Source organism: Ischnura elegans, chromosome 6 (assembly GCF_921293095.1).
Source record: "Ischnura elegans chromosome 6, ioIscEleg1.1, whole genome shotgun sequence".
Classification (NCBI taxonomy): domain Eukaryota; kingdom Metazoa; phylum Arthropoda; class Insecta; order Odonata; family Coenagrionidae; genus Ischnura; species Ischnura elegans.
The window spans coordinates 81,619,000-81,636,920 of NC_060251.1; the positions used below are offsets into that span (position 1 = coordinate 81,619,000).

At 36.7% G+C, this 17,921-nt stretch overlaps 2 protein-coding genes and 1 long non-coding RNA gene across 4 annotated transcripts in view; 1 reads left to right on the forward strand and 2 right to left on the reverse strand.

Moving 5' to 3' along the window:
• The window catches only part of LOC124161067 (division abnormally delayed protein), a 1,055,554-nt gene that overhangs the window by 249,208 nt on the left and 788,425 nt on the right, over window positions 1–17,921 (reverse strand). The gene's annotated exons all lie outside the window — the stretch shown is intronic.
• On the forward strand, window positions 2,790–4,997 carry LOC124161069. Its single transcript, XR_006865312.1, has 3 exons — window positions 2,790–2,832; window positions 3,174–3,236; window positions 4,601–4,997. It is a non-coding gene; the product is annotated as an uncharacterized LOC124161069 (long non-coding RNA).
• On the reverse strand, window positions 3,216–6,896 carry LOC124161068 (putative nuclease HARBI1). 2 transcript variants are annotated; one of them, XR_006865311.1, is made up of 3 exons: window positions 6,639–6,896; window positions 5,678–6,411; window positions 3,216–3,781 (listed from the first exon to the last, which is right to left on the reverse strand). XR_006865311.1 is itself a non-coding variant. In XM_046537241.1 (3 exons), the coding sequence occupies exons 1-3, from the start codon at window positions 6,325–6,327 to the stop codon at window positions 3,496–3,498; spliced, it is 708 nt and encodes a 235-aa protein (XP_046393197.1). In that variant the 5' UTR covers window positions 6,328–6,892; the 3' UTR covers window positions 3,216–3,495. The 2 variants fall into 2 exon arrangements, 1 of the variants encoding a protein (XP_046393197.1); XM_046537241.1 differs by having other exon boundaries at window positions 5,678–5,886; window positions 6,115–6,892.

Here is a 17,921-nt window from a genome sequence, read left to right on the forward strand (position 1 = left end):
ATACACGCTACAAATAGGCACAAAGGCACAAATAATACTCATCACACTAATACTCAAGTTTTTCATGACTGAAAAACTTCTGATAAGTTTCCGTTGGTTAGCCAACTATACTCGTTAACCTAGCGATCTTAGTTCTTTTTTTATTCCTTCGAATACATTCCTCCAATATCAACATGAATAAGAAATAACACCTCCGCACAACTCGGAGAATAAATGATGGCATTTGATCTACAAAGGCTTCTCCCGGAAAGAAATTATTCGTCTGAATATGGAAGCCAGCGACTTCAGACGGGAAGACTCAAAATTCATCAGATCATTAGTCTCGAGGTGTTACAACAAACGAGGGGCGCCAAGCGTCGTAAAATCATAAGGTTAGTACGTCTTGGCACTCCAAAGCGATCTCAGAAGGATTGCGGCCGGTCATTATCATCAATTTCCATATACAGATGGGAGGCTTCAATTAAGACCTTGGCGTTTAATGGAATTCCTGAAACGGTCTCCAATACGAGGCTTCCAAGGTCGAGGCCTTCGATAATTCACTTTATCATGAAAGTAGGCCATGAATAAGTGCAGAATCGAGCAGGGAGGGACTTGAGTACTTACATCAAACGTTCATTCTTTCGGAATTCATTGTATCCACTATTAGTATCCAGATTTACATCCAAAAGTAGAGGATGAAATGATTTTGGCATACCTGAAAAGGGAAAAAAAAATATTTTAATGAAATGAAGGCAATAAAATTTAAGCCCGGTCATTTTAAAACTATTATAAGCAAACGTACATTGACCTCAGTTAGATTTTATAGTTAAGTTAGCTTTTTTCAATTCCCCGTCAGGTATTTGAAATCGTTGTATATAAATGTATAAGATACTATGCATCTGTAATATTATATGTAACTAAGAATTCCACTTTCAAAAAGAAGATTAATGTAGAGATGAAAGTCATAGATATTAAATAGCACACAATAAAATGGTCATTATGATAGCGTGGTATTTGATAGTAAATCAGATGAACTCCAAATAATTACGACTGACGAAATTCCATTATGGCATATATAATGACAGTTTATGAATGAGTCAAATCTCAGTATACTAAAAAACATAAATAAGTAGCAGTATTCAAGTACACAATATTACTGAATTTAGATGGAATAATGTCTCGAGATTGCCAGTTAGATTGATCTTTTATAAAACAGGATCACGAGTACGATTTAAAATTCAATATTCCCCTCATCAGTTCCAAGGATGTTACTTGGTGCACTTCTTACCAACAAAGATCTGACTTAAACTAGACTTCATAACTCCTTATATAACGTTAAAGAATATAAATAGGATATCTAGTATGTGCAACGTATAACGTGCGTATAATTTAACGGACAGAACAAGGACCACCAATAAGAATAAAAACTTATTTAAATGTTGACAGCAGTGTCAGAAATGTAAGTGACAAGTTTTAGACATCTACGTTCGGAGATTTCCGAGTCCAATTAAGATTCTTAGGGCCGTATTCATAGTCGCGTCTTGATTGTTTACTTGAGACCGTCTTCATGAAGACCGCCTTATTGGTCAAGGCGAGCTTATTTGGTTGCCGCTTTCATAGTCAACAAATAAGCTCGTCTTGACGAAGCTGGTCTTGATCAAGCTGGCCTTATTTGAAACAAGGCGAGCTTCGTCAAGCAAATGCTCAAGCAAATGCTTATTTGATCGACCAATCACCGACGACGTTACATTTGTTTACTTGACAACCAGCGCCACACTACCGCGGTAAATTCGAGTGACTTTAATAACATTCACGGAAGCGCGATCACGGCATCCGCGTCTAATAAATATCGACATAATACTCCAATGGAAAGGAAAGTATCCCTGGATATACTTGCAAATGTAAAAAAAAGAAGATAAAAGAGGAGATATGCCAACACTTCGTAGAAAAGAAGATGTTTGGCGACAAATAACGCAGGTGTACCACACGTCGTCTGTCGTAACGCGAGAGGTATGTTAACATTTTATAATTTTACAGAATGGAATACCTATTTGTCAATTAACTTTACCGGTAAAATTTTGGTGCACGAAAAATTCATTCATTTCAATGGCCTTTGTATCAATAATAAAAGAAGTAATTATTATATTGCAGCGATCGGAGACCTAATTCAAACCATGGTAGTCTAACATACAAAAAAGGAGTGCATCGACCACGGGAAATCAAAATCGTATGAAAACTAGCGGAGGAAGGCCATCTAAATTCCTGGTAATTGATGCAGAGGTACAAAATATTCTTCTAGATTTGATGGCTACAACCCCTATACGTACTTTTCAATTCCAACATCATGCCGCCTGATGAAATTGCAGGTAAATATTTTGTGATGTATAAATAGTTAGGTAATATATGCATGAGTATTTACTCCTGAAGGAATGTGCATGCATACTTGCGGCGAGTATTTAAATTTAGATATAAACAGAAGTAAATGAAAATAAGGAAGTAGCTGTGAGTGAATATAAACAAAATAAGATTTAAAAATTATGAATATTTAACAAACCGATCTAACTATAGAAGTTTCAGAAATCTTTCATGTTTTATTTGTGGCTTTTTACCACTGTCTCTCATAGTTGATTAACATGTCTTCTGTATCCTTGGAATAATTAAACTGCAGATATTATGGCCACTAATGGTCAAACTTGTATTGCTGTGACAATTAATTTGTGATTTGTTTCGGTAACATTTTAATATTAAAATCACATCTACATTCTTTTAATACAATTATTTTTAATTTTATAGAAAAAGCAGACCATCTAATACCACAAGATAATTGTGATAACACTGAAGTAATATCCACAGGTGAGATATATCCTAATGAGATGGGTCTCAATGATGGTTATATGTATATGATATTTATTTATGCATATATTTTAAATTTTATTTTAAAATTATTTTATGGTAACTCAAATAAGTAAATTGAAAGGTATATCATTTTATAGTTTCCTATTTCTCCTTGTGCTAATGCAAACAAGGCAAGAATCAATTAAATATCATGTACCTCCCATAATTTTAGTATTTTTTTATTATAAAATTAAAAAAAGGCAAAAGAATCTTCAATCAGCCTTCTTTTTTGGGAATGAAGTTAAACTTGCTTGCATTATTAAATTTAATTATTTATTGGCTTCATTCCATAATTGCAGATATGAATGAGATGGTGGTGGGCATGCATGACACCCAGTGTGACGAGGCATCATCAGATCAAGGTGGGAAGATTGGTTCTATGATATTTGGACAGATATTTTAATTACACAAATTACTTCTTATCAAACTTGTTTCAGCTATACAAAGGAGACATTTATTGGTAAAATGGGTAAACAAATATAAAATTACAATGAATAAGAAAGCAAATATATATTAGAAATGCTTTAGTTGGTGATTACTTAAATAGAAATTGAAATTTCAAGGAATGATATTAATTATATTGAATGCATTAAACCCTAAAGATATTGTTTATCTCACAATTTAAATGAAAATACGATCAATTAATGCTTGTCGCATAGCAAAACCATCTCCTGGCTGCCAATTAGGTGGTTCCACTGGAACCACTTCATCTTCAACATATTCTTCCTCTAGAGGAACATCTTGTAATATCAAGCTCATATTGTGCAGCACAGCGCAGGCTACAATGACAGTTGTTGTGCAAATAAGTTTTGTGGATAGGCCCTTTGAAAGGCATGGAAACCTCCTTTTCCAAATTCCGAACACTCTTTCCACGACTATTCTTGTTCTTGTATGAACTTCATTGTACCTACACATTTAACAAAGCAAATTAAGTATGCACATCAGAATTAGTATAAGCTGTAAAAATATTGATTTTAATAATGACATTTATTATGAAATGAATATGTAATTGGATTATACTTGATAGAGTCCAATTATGTCTCATTATTCAAATATTCTGGGCATTTTCAGACAATACATAAATAATTTCATTCTGATTTAAAAGAAATTAGTATGCTGAGGTATGGGTAAGGTCAAATAAAGGTTATATTTAGTAACATTGCCAATTTGACTCAAAATAAGATTTTATGATATTGAAATTCAATATGAGGTTTTGAAGCATTATAAGGTTACATTGGTTTCTTTTACTTGACCACCTACTATCTTCAGGCATTCCAATTTAAGCACAACAGGCTATCTGAGGTGGCTCCAAAGTAACCCCCACATTAGGTCACATTCAGACTACATTATGTGATCTCAGAAAAAAAACCTATTCTCAAACAGCCCCTTGCTGTCCATATGCATATTGAGATGTAACTTCTGAATTATTTCATTTAATCAGTCCCTTCGTCAGGCAGCAAATAAATACCATGGAAATCAATAACATTCTTTTTCAAAAATATATCCTGATTTCAGAGGCCATGATGAGCTTTAAATTAAGGCACCTAATCGGTTATGTAATAAAATAAAATGATAGCGTGTTTGTTGATCACAAGATTATTTAGTATAAATTTGAATAGACAAGTCTCCACCTGATGTACCACATAACTAGTAAATAAAAACCTTAGTAACAGTTCTTGATTATAAAACTGAGTAAATTATCCTAAAGTAAAAGAATTTATTTCAGCTACTGCATCATCAAGAACTGAGAGAGAGGAAAGAGGCTACCTTAAATCTGAGTTGAAAAGGGAGCACTTAAAAAAAAACTGATGAAGTATGATGAAGAGTTGGCTATGGCCTCGCCTCGAGACAGAGACAGAAAAATGTAGGTAACATGAAAATATTATGCATGAACTAGACGAGAGGGCTGCAACTGCAAATGCAGAGTTGGAGGAGCTCCTCCTTAATGAGGAAAAAAATTAAGAATTTTTATTGGTTTTCTTATCCCTGTTGAGTAAATGTGTTAGTTGTGTCATTGATTTTATTAGCATTATGTTGTTTTTAGAAATGAAATCATACAATCATATGAAATCATATATGTTAAAATTTTATATGCATAAGATATGTGGTAATATGTTATAAGAATAAAGAAATTGAAATATAAAGAATATAATTTTATTTTAATGAAAATCTTTGCAGGAATAAATTTTTAAATAAGAACCTGATATCATGGCAAACAATTTTCTGGAAAAATGGGTTTTACTACATTCAATTTTGAGGTCATCCTTTAATGTATAGGTTCTCAACCTCCCACTTGTTACCACTTGGGCTGTTGACTGACCCTTTCACAAGGGTTGCTGGAGGCCATCGCAAAAAATATTTAAAATTACTATATTTAAATAGCAATGAATACAATTTTATGCTTTTTACATTTGGAGAAGATGGTAGCAAGAAAATTATTTAAGTCTCATGACACAAGGTAGGTTGAGAACCAAATCCCTAAAGGAACTTAATTGAACAATAAACCACCATTGATTCTATAATTAAAAAACAGAGTTGCAAAAAATTAGTAAGTATTAAAATGAAGAATACACTTTGGGGTAGAACCTTCCCGAGTATGTAAAATAACATAAGCACAATTATGTCATATGCTTACATAATACTGAAAATTAATCGATTATATTTCACATAATTGCCATAGTAATTCAAATAACAGAATACTTTTATTAACAAGGCAACTTCAATTAAATGAATGATCACATGCTGGTAGTATGACCTAAAGATATTACTAATGAGAGATTTTACCATTAGCTCAAATAAGTACCTTCGCTTTGCCTCAGTGTCTGGGTTGGCGAGGGGAGTAAGTAAAAAAGGTAGGCAAGGATAACCAGCATCACCAATCAGGCAACCATCAAGGTAACCTTCAACATATCGCATGTGGAGTCTTGAATTTTGAAAAATTCTGCTGTCATGCTGACTGCCAGGCCATTCCGGAACAATGTCATAGAACTCCAACGAAGGGCCTACAACTGCCTAAATGAAGTGATGGTAATTTTATGTATATTTCTTATAACACCATATGCAAGCATTAAGGCCTTTAAAATACATATTGCTTGAATGAAGATTTTGATGGAACTGTAATTCATTGTAAATAAATTCCTAACGATCAACCCAGTTTCCTACTTCTAACTCTAGTTCAATTAGCTTGTGATAAAGTAAAGTATGATCAACTCCTTAAAGGAATATTGGAACTTTTCAAACCTGTACATTCAGAGAAAAAAATCCTTTCCTGTTTCTATACACTTCCTGAATATTGTTGAGATGTACATTTGACAACCTTATATGAGTGCAATCGATTGCACCATCAATTCCTGGCAGACCAACATCACCTCTACCTTTCCCCATTTCTTGAAATGCCTGCCTGGTGGTCAACTTATTCTCAATGGTACTTGGCATTTTAATTGTACCCCGCATTTGCGACGCCAGTAGTGAGGAGATTCTGAATATTACCCTTGAAACTGTAGGCTGGGAAATTTTTAATGTATCTCCACATACTTTCTGAAATTTTTAAAAGCTTAAGATGATTTCACCATACAAATAAGTATAACTGTTGATAAAAGGATCACACTCCAAAAGAAGAGCATCAAATAAAAGATGTAGAAACAGAGGTATTGCTAGCATTTTGCTTTTCCAAGAATCTATACTGACCAAGCGAAAGTTCAACAGGTAAATATGAGCCGGTCGTTACAAACTATATTGATGGAGAGAAATAATAAATCATTTACCTGGAAACTGCCAGTCGCATAAAATCTCAAGCATATGAGTAGTTGCAGAGGCGGGGAAATAGGAAGACCTCTCTTATTTGGCTTGTTAAGAGGTCTCTCAATTAGGGGAAGTATACCATGGGTGACAGAATGTTTGGTAAATCTGTAGCGTTGTTTAAACTCCCCTTCGTGATACCAATCGAAGGGATTTTGAGCATCCCTAATGTACCGTTTCGGTAATCTAGCGACTGCTATGCCTATGGGTTCGTCCTGCGGATCATATAACACTCCGTTTATCTCCATTAGAAATTTAAAGTGAGACTTGTATTACTCAGTGTTGAGGTAGGGACCACGTTAAGAAGATCCGTTATTTATAAAATAATAACAAAAAAGATGCAATATTGGTAGTAAAGTATCGCTATGTCACTTCACAACTATGTAGACTGGTAGAATGATAGTTAACTTTTTCGCTAACATTTATCCCTGCCCCTTGACATGATTGCTGTGACAAGAAGATTGAATAACACCTCCGCTCTCCAAATTTCATTAACCTACCAACTTTAAATTGAGTGGTTATCGTCACTTACTCATTACCACTTGGTACTCAAAAGATGTAATGTAATACTCTCTCAGATCAGACAGCAGCACTTCTACTAAACGACCACTACTTTTACATCACCAAAATAGTCCTTTCGAAGAGTGTTGTACCATAGGCTTCGAAGCAGAGGCTACTTAGGTACTTTAATTCCAAACATTTATCTATTTCATTCTTGTTGCACTCTCGAAGATCCACAAAATACATGTTGGTAGGAACAGACATGCATTCCACTAATTGGAGAAGTTAGAAATAACTCGAAGAACAGGAATTAGACAGTGCAACTAAAGGATATATTTCTTTTCAAAAGGAACAAAATATTTCATAACTGATTGACAAGCACTCCAGTACAATGACTTTTAAACGTTAGGTACTCTCTGAAGAGTATATTACTGTCATGAATAATCAGATACCCATAATGACAAGGTTAATAATGTGTAAAACAATTAAAATGGAACAATTTATGCCACAAAAGGTTTGCACAGGAGCACAATCGTGAACTGTAGGTAACGGTATGTTACTCGCACTTTCAGACACCACTTTATCAATGAAATATTCCACTCGAACACGTAATCCACGTCAAATAAGACCCATTGATATCCGAAATGTAATTACTGAAGCATATAAGGCGATGTATCCTCTCCTTGCATTGAAAAACAATGTTTCACACACACTTTACCGGTTGTCCACTTCCCATTTTGTGACAGCAATGAAGTGAATCAAGTCGTCAGAGAAGTTGGCACAGATTACATTAGACTTTACGGCATAACCCGCAGGATACGAATCAGCCACAATTTTACGTCCTTAAACCTTCTTTTTAGGAATATATTCACCACTCCTTTCCATACCTTCCAGCCTAATATATTCTTCGAAACACTTCATAACTCGCCGAATTTCGAAGCAAAATACTAATAATTTCCATAATTAGCAATAAAATTCGAGTAAAAACGTCAGAAAACTGTATTTTGTCCGGATTCCAGCGGTTAACGTAACACAAACTTGAATGAGCATTTGCTCAAGACGGGGTCGACGTCGACTTGACGAAGGCGATCTTATTCGTTGTCTTATTTGATAAACAAGACGACCTTTGACGACTATGAATACAGGCGCGCTTGAGCATTTGCTTGTTTACAATAAGGCGCGACTATGAAAGCGGACAAGCTCGCCTTATTACAAGGCGAGCTTGATCAAGCTCGTCTCATTCAACAATGACTTGAGACCGTCTTGTTTGGCGACTATGAAACGGAAATAGCGAATAAGCTCGTGCTTGAGGCGATCTTCATCAAGCAAATGCTCAAGACGCGACTATGAATACGGGCCTTAGAGTGTTCTACCCACGCAAAGAACGGAGAGACTATTTGTCCCATAAAACCAAAGGTATGACGGCTGAGCCTAAATCAGTCAGTGGAAAGATTAGAAGATTAGTCTCACTCAAGCGGGGAAATGTTTATCTCAGAACAAGAAGTTAGCGTCACCAGAAATCTCACGCTCCACCGAATGGTACATAAAATATATGTCCGGCCAAACAGCATTTTCCTTGCATGATATACCAACTGACCATAGGACTAAGGAAAAAAGCGTGGGAATTACCGGGAACAGAAAGAAGTGGGTAAATATAAATTCTACCGAATATCAGGTAATCACTAAGGATAACAAATATAATCGTATTTCACCAGGTGAAAGGTTGTCAAACGACAGTTTACATAAGTATTTCGTAGTGGAATAAAATGTTACTCATTCTTGCTATTATAATTAGAGATATTCGACCGGTTGTGGTACGAGCATAGATACCTACCATCATCCCACCATCCCCAGATTGAAACCTCCTCTTTAACATACAACGAGACCTATTCTGCGTATGATTATAAAATACAACGGCAGAAAATGTACATCACCCATGAATAGACCATGCTTTCACAAAGTTTTCGATGGATTATTCTGTTAGCATAAGTCAGGAGGAAATGGGAGAAATAGATCGAAAACGGTTTCTGAAGGCTATATACTTTATTTCCCAAATTAAAAATGACATTGACTTACAAACATAAGTAATTGTCTCACAGTATACCTATCATAATGATAAAAAAACAAACCAATTTTGAAAGAAGATGGTGATTTATTATAAATATATATGAAAAGTTCTTAGCGACTAACAAGAAGCTATATGCTGATAATTTAATTTTAATAATTGCTTACCTATGCTGGTATTTCGGTAAAACCAGTTTCGGATTATATTAACTGAAATTGAAAAAAGTATGAGAGACAATATATACTCGTACATCACTACATAATTCATAGGTATGCTCATTCCTGATTTTTCACCGATACAAACCGGCAAGATACGCCATTAAAATAAAGATTTTTATGGTCTCTATGTAAAATAAATAGAAATATTTTTCTTAGAAATAAAGATAGTACTCTATAGAATGAAGATATATCAAGATGTATTTAGGCGAGAGACAAACTTGACAGAAGGAGTTCGGCATCCCCCATGACAATGCGGCTAAAAAATCCTAAAAGTCCAATTACGAAAGCGTAGCGCCAAATTCCTCCGGATCTCGAGTGATTCATTCGCAGTCACACAAATGGCTCAACGCCCCCACACACGGATGTTTGTTTCATCGTAAAGAGGCGTAATTGGCTGACGGGACAAGGCCGATTAGAATTGGAGATGGGAGATGAATTGCGCGCCTGAAAGATTAAGTCTGGCACACACGGTTGGAATAAAAACTGCCAGGAGAAGTTGAAGAATGATGCTGGGGGAATGATATGAACGGCAAAGTAGGAAATTCTCCACGAAAAATAAATATTTTGGAGAATCGTTCTCGGGCTTTCGCCCGGGTGATGTGTTGCTTCAGATGATTCCATGCCACCTACGTTTCGGAGAAAGAGACATTCTCTGTCTTCAGGTCTTGTTCTGAGGCCAGTTTGATATACCGTCCAAATATACTTCAGCCCAGGTGTCATTCCGGGGCTGAGAGATGTGCCTGCACTGGCTACGGGGGAGAAGTATAATAGTACAAAAACTCGGACCGGCATCAGACCCTTGATCCATACATAAGAGTGGATCCTCGTAAAATTATAACTGTATCTCAAAATTTAACACTATACTGCAGTATTTTCTCGGACAAAAATACTTTAACAATCAAGTTTAAGGCAAAAGTGGAGAATGGTCCATTCCATATGCTGTGAACATTAAAAGATTATGGCCTAAGTTTTGGGAAAGTAAAGCATTTAAAAAAAGGAAAATGTGATTATTGGATAAGGAAATTTAAATGTGGCATTTGAAACTCGTCCATCGGATAATTTCATGGTACATTTTGATAAAAGACTATACTTCTCAAAAGCACTATCCATTCGCGTATTAATGTCATAAAATTATCACTAATTACTTCAACGAAATGACGTAAAATTGATTTTCTAAACAAAGTATCTTATAAATGATGTGTAAAAATGGCCGTTTTAGAGGTATTTCCTACCACAAGCGATTAGACTACTACATTACAAACTCAAATTTGGGGTACAAAACTTTAAATTAAAGAGGCTTATTAATAGCACTCTGATATTTTGCCAGATCAATGTGCTGTCCGCTCACAAGATCGTGCCTTCTCAGAGATCGATGGGTTCATAGTAGGTACAAACAGCGGCATAGCAAGTAATTTAAGAAATATCAGAGAGGAATCCAATTTGTTTTCTCGAATTATCGCCCCCCAGTCAAGGCTCAGAACAAATTAGTACAATCATCAATCCAAATTTTTACGGCGGTAAGCACATATATATATTTACACAGCTGGAAAACAATCAATCTTCGGGCAGAATGGAACGGAATGCTGGGAAGACAAATTTGGCCCGACCATACGAAAGGAAAAGTCTCCAGATAAAAGCCTGAATTATGTCCGCCGGTCGTTAAAACTTATTTTGGAAGACATCGTTTAATCGCGTAAAGGGCCGTAAATATTTCCATCGCAAGGATTACCTACATTTCTGATACAACTTATTTGAACTGAAATACGCGTAACCCTCCTCGTTAATCATTTGAAAACTGATAAATTTTTGACGGCACAGAAGACTTTATTCAGGCGGAATGATGGCTTTTTTACATTCCAAAATATATTTATTACATATATGTAAGAGGATACTGCTTGCAGAAGCATAAAATGGAACCTAGTGAAGAGAATTATCCGAAATTTTTATCTTGAAAGTATCAAAATAGTTAACAATGGTAAGGGGATGACTCATTTAATAAATATAATTTAAATATATGTCTCCTAAACAGACACCTGAAATCCACAACTTTGCTATTGATAATCGACACAAAAAATAATATCAGACCTTTATTTTGTAACTCCAGCACTACTAAAACATTATATATACGCTGTATTTCTTTATTTTCAGACTTTTTACGCAAAATATTCCACAGACTCATTGATAAAGAATTGAAAATTTCAACACTCGATAGCTATGAGTTATTGAAATGATGAAAGGACATCAACTAAGCATTTATTAAATATTAATACAATCAAAATCCATAATATCATCAAAATTATGATGACGATAGCAACATTTATATAACATAGCAATTAATAGGCATAGCTACCATGGATTATTATGAGATGAAAGAGAAATTAACAATGAAACCTCCGCATAGAATTTCCACTTGTAAAATATGAGCTTCCAGAAGTACACTTCTTGAATAAAAATTACCCAAACATTTGTTACACTAGTTATCACACAGTTATAGGATTATTCTGTACATCGACTAAATTCAAAAACGTTTGAGGCCAACAATTCCATCGCCGAGAGGCCAAAGCCATCACTTCAAAGGTAGTAACCATAGTCGAAGTAGGCAATTTCCGTAGCCAACTGGCACAAATAGTGCCGGGAATCACATATACGTCTCGTTTGCTCAACTTCATCCCCAGTTCCTAGCACTCGAACATGTAAATGAGGGCACGTGAAATTCAAACCAAGGGAGAAAATTTCTCATGACTCAAGCTTTTATGACTGGACTGCCGCGTAACATGGAAATTGCAGATAAAACTCCACGTCCCCTTAGCCAATATTTGCAACCCAAGAGCCAAAGTCGCGGAGGGAGCAACTAAGTTCACAATGGTCATTAGTAGAAAAAAACCGGTTTTAGGTAAATTTTCAACCATTTAATTGTTCACTTAAAAGTTACAGAAACAAATATCAAACAATGTTTCTCAAAATTTTCTCATTGAGGGAATCTGGACGATTTATTACCCTCTGAAATAATAACCCACGCATTTTCATAAAATTACTCGACTTGCTCATTTAGAGAACTCTACTAGGCCATTCTGGGTCTACCCAGACTGGTCTGGGTAGTCATTTTTGCGTAATTAATAATTTTAAAAGTACATAGCATCCCACGATATACAAACACAGGAGTACGTTTACATTTCACTAAAAATACTATCTATGAACTGGGAAAATGACGCAAATTTTAAGGAATAATTCCTGGAGCATTCTATAAGCAAGTAAAATTTTACATATTTCCAAAATATAATTCTTCGATTCTATTTCATACAAAATCAATAACAGCGACTTTACTGTAGCATTGATTCTTGCAATATGCAGTCTTCCTTTAAAACATGACTAATTGGATGAGCTAAAACAAAAAAAAAACTGAAACATATTTATGCAGTTATAAGCAAAGCAAAATCCCGGGTGGGCGAGTCTGGCGTCTCCGGACGTAAAACGATCGTTCCCAAGACAGAAAACGATTTATTCGTCTGGAGGGGGGGAAAGAGATGAGGTCAGAATGCAGGAAATTACGGAAAACAAAGGAAGATGAAATCAAAGGGAAAGATGGGACCTTGTTGCGGGCGTGTATAGGTGGCAAAAAAAAAGTATTCGCGAAGACTCCAGTAGGCGGAGGGCCAATGGAAATTAAACCGTCGCGGAAAACACCCATATAAACAGCGGAACACGGGACAGCGCCGGAGTCTGTGCAGACGGGCGTGGGCGAGACCCAGTACAAGTGCCCGAGATCTGATCCGACCAACTTCCCACCTCCTTCCAACCAGCCGAATTTTCCCTCACTCACGAGTCCCACTTACATGCGTGGAGGCTACCTTGAACTTATCGCAAAAGGCCGAACACATCCGTGTACCTCCGTGAGTACTGGTCAGATTCTACCCAAAATGTATGACATATTTAGTTTTTACAAGTCACTTAGGTAACATGATTGTATCCTCCTTCTCGACCGGTCGAATTTTGTCTCCTTATTTTTTCAGTGATGTATAACTCCAGTGCTATGACTAGTAATATCTAGTACGATGAGCCTCAGACTAATTGCCGATACAGTTACAATGGGAATTTAGGAACCTACATAGCGTCTGCGAAATGGCCCGGAAAGCCAGACTCCCGCGCTTAGATTCCCGGTCCGGAGGAAAGTTTTCTCGTGGCAATTCATGCATATGTCATACAACTCGTCTAGAACTTACGCTATTATCTTATTATCAGAGTATGCATAATGGGCATTAGTCTACATTTGACTGTTTTTCGAATCCAAAAGTCATCTGCGAAATTACTAAGGAAAAAATTTAAATTCGAGATCCCAGCATATAGGATCAGGATCTTTTCTATTGACCCTGATAATGTCCAGACGATTTCATAATGCCAGTTTGTCAGCGATTAATCCGTCATAAAAAAAGACTGATCGATAGGGAAGCGATGCGTCCTATTCAAGCATTATGCCGGTTGAGGTATGCCTACATGGAGCATCTAGCGAATCACCCAGCCTGACAACCCTCCCCAAATTGAACTTCCTGATTCAATTACCAGTAAAGCCCATTTTATTCTATCTATAAAGCTTGTTCTTAAACCTTCCCCCCTCGCTTACTTTACATTCTTCCCGTTCACATAGATAAGTCCCCTGCCCGCTCACAACTCCCTTCAGCCAAATCCTCCGTCTCCCCCGTATCTCATCTTGAAGTGTCCGCTCCTCGCACACCAAGCCTGGCACTTCGTAGTTCTGTCATTTCGCCTTATCCATCTCCTCCATTACTGCATCTCGAAAGCCTACAGTCTTTCCTTGTTCTCTTATATTAGTATCCATGTTTCCGTAGGCCTGCACTCCAAATCAGGCTCTTTACTAGCGTTTTCTTAATATTATTCCGTGATGATCTTTTCATTAGATTATGCCTACTCACATCTACCTTCTTTGCTAAGATCTTCCTGTTTTCCTCACTTGAGTAATTCTCCTCAAAGGTGATGTCTAAACATTGCACTAAAAATATCCCAGGTGAAGTCTTCAATCAGCCAAAAAAAAACTTCTAGAGCGAGGTGACGCAGGAAAAGGAACTGCCCCCCTCCCCGATAGTGTGAAATTAAAACGCAAATAAAATTATAATCTGGGATGAGCTCAACCCTCACCTATCCAAACCTTCCTTCGGGCTGATTGAGTGACAGAGTGATAGGAAAATATGCAGTACCGTTTTCAAACTACAACGGGAAATTTATATATAAGCTAACGACTTTGCTCCTCAACTGCAGAGTTACATTTATTCGGTTTTTAACTCTAACCTGATGCACTTTTGTTTTTAAGAAGACTTTGAGGAAAGACAACTTATAACTGTCGTAACACAGGGCCGATTCAGTATTTTTAGCACTTTTTCTGTTAATTGAACAATTTTTATGGAAATATTTTTTTAGGAAAACAGAAACCCCTTTTAAAAAGCCATCTGTATTAAATCCGAAACAATTCATGATCCGAAGACGCATATTGACGCATAGGACATCGCCTTTTACTGTTAAAATATACTTTACATGACTTAATACAAAAAAGAAATAAATTATGTAGTAATAATAAAAGAGGTCATATGATAAAAGACATAGATGGTAGAATGTCCTGAAATCTCTCAAGAGATTTTGTAATAGTCCCAAGACTAGTTTTATGCAAAGCCTTCGGTGCAAATTTCATATGATAATATATTGACCGAATTCCCTAAATGAGAAAAGTTAGAGCAAATTTGACAAGCGATTATCTTTGTGAAGTTACTATCATCAATGATTTGCCTCAAAACAGCGGACTCCTTTTGTTTTTCCCAAAATTGAACGCATAAATCGTCATTTTATAATAACACCAAACCTTAATAGGAGAACCAATGTCATTTGCTAATCAACGACGTTAGAGTAATTCTTTAGAAAACAATCAATCATATCCGTATTTACACATGACTGATGATTAATTGTATCGCATAAAAAATAACTTCAAATCTGACACATTTGTAATTTCGATGGTGCTTCCAAGAAAAGGAATTAATCGCCAAAGAAGGTGGGGCAAGATTAAGGCCGTACATCAACCTGATAGACGCTATGATTAAAACGACAGCTAAAAAGTTGGCTTAAATCATATGCTCGGCCAAGATATTAACATGCCCTCACTTTGATTTATCCACTGCCTCTTGTGATGTGGGCTAATTTCAGAGTGATCACGAATATGTGTCAATAGCCAAAGCGTTAATTGTGCTGCCAATTTCTATTCAGCAGACAAAATATTTATATTGATTAAAAGTGGAGGCTACGATTAACTCCACTCAATACCATGGACAAGATTTACTATCGCAGCAGTTAACCCGGGATATTAATTCGCTCGCTTAAATTAGGGTAGCGGATACTATACGACAGAGAGTATGGTGACGTTTAAGTGGAATCTGTTTAGTTTTCATTGCTTTCAGATATTTACTACCTACAGATTCATTCGCCATAAAACATAAACACGGAATCTAAAATAATTGATCACTAATGGTAGCTGAGCATTGAGGTTTAAAATACACTAATAGGGAAGAGTTTTAAATTTCAAGAGCCAGCAGGATCCACCCCAACATAAAACACCATAGCTTAATCTTGAGTTGCCCAAGGCATTAAAAAAAATAACTTTGGCGTTTATACCGAAAAAATAAATACTCGATATAAGAGTAGTTCCCCTCAAATTCTTTGACAAATTTTCAACATGTTGTCGCTATTTTAAGCACTCCTTCAGGATTAGGGAAATTATACTTAAGTGACTATATATAGAATATTTTAATAGGCGTACAATTTTACACAGTTATTTATTAAACCATCCTATTCTCAGGTTGAATAGAATTGATACCAGATACCTGTAACTTTTTCTTCCGTATTCTCAAGTATGCTAATGGCCGCTGCTCTAATAACCCCCGCCAACGCCTATTGAGGCGGTGCAGTATGAAGATTAACCGGCGCAGTATCATTCCGAAACCCTCAAGGAGAAAAATGACCAAATATTCAGCTGTAACTGATACTTTTTTCTAGAAACAACCCGCTTTCGTCAGTGTTTGCAGAAATCAAGATTGCATTTCCATGACTCAGTTCTAACAACACGTATCTCAAAATTTGGTTGCTCTGAGTTAATACTGCCAATACTGTTAATAAAAAATAAAATTCAAGCAAAAAGAAACTATTTGTTATCAAATATATGCTTCTTTTTCAGTTTTATGTATTTTTGGTTTTTTATTTCAATTAAAATCATATACAATTAAAAAAAATGAATCGTTTTTTAGCTCTGTTACTCTGCTCTGTTAGAACCTGAAAAGTTGCTGTTTTTGAGATACGTGTTGTTAGAACTTAGCCATCGATTTACTCCTGTACCATCGAAAACAACTCCATTGGCCTTTTGCATCGAGTTTCTTTTTTCAACTTAACAATTAAACGTGCAAGAACATCCATTCTATGGATATGGGAGCCTACCTAGGCGGGACGGGAACCCGCGACCTCTTGTTTGGAAGGGAAGCACTTTACCCCGCCGCAACAATTCCGCCGATATTCCCCCTTTAAGGTCGCTTGCAGGAATTAAATGTAGTTTAGATTCGATTAAATATGATACGTTTTTACATTTAAAAATAAAAAGCACAGATGATTCGCAGTACACCAAATTCCCCAAACTTGCGCGCAAGAGACACGTGTTCAGTCGTAAGCCTGCACTTGAGAATAAAAGTACCGACCGAAATCCTCAACATCTCGATGGTCTACCCACGCAGAATTTTTCTTTCCTGGGATTAAATTCATTGCTCACCCCCCCATTTTGCCCCCTTCCACCCCTTCCTCCTTCGCTAACCATCCACGGTGGCGCGGGGATCGTCCTTGAGATGGAACAAGTGAGCGGGAGAAAAGCGCAAGGCTCGGGAAAGGTCGCGCCGACCATCGACCGGACAGGAGCGTTTTATTTCTCTCATTTTTTGGGACATTCGCCCTCTCACACCCTTCCTTCCCCTTCCCGTAGTCAACTTCCCCCACCCTCGGAACCGGACAAGAGGAGCCGACATCCCCAACCCCACCCTGGGATAACTTCACGCCGCCCCATTCCCACCTCAACTTGGGAAAGAAAAAAAACGCAAGGCTTAAGCGGTCAGTTTGTCACGCGTCCGCCGAAGTTCGGACGGAGGCGTTTGACGCCATCGATGCCGAACTCTCGCATGCCTCGTATACGAATCATTTCGAGCTATGTGTGCAATAGAAATGCCAATAGACGCTGATTCGTATCATTGTATATTACTATAGAGGATGATTTTTTGCTCACTTTTTAAAAATAGGAGCTACCACCAATACACGAGGAGTGATGCAGGGATGTTGTGAACTGCAGTGGCGGATACAGGATAGGGACAAGGGGGGGCCAGGTGTGGGTGAAATTCCAGCTGTAGTGGGGGTCGTAAAAAATTACCATTCTATCT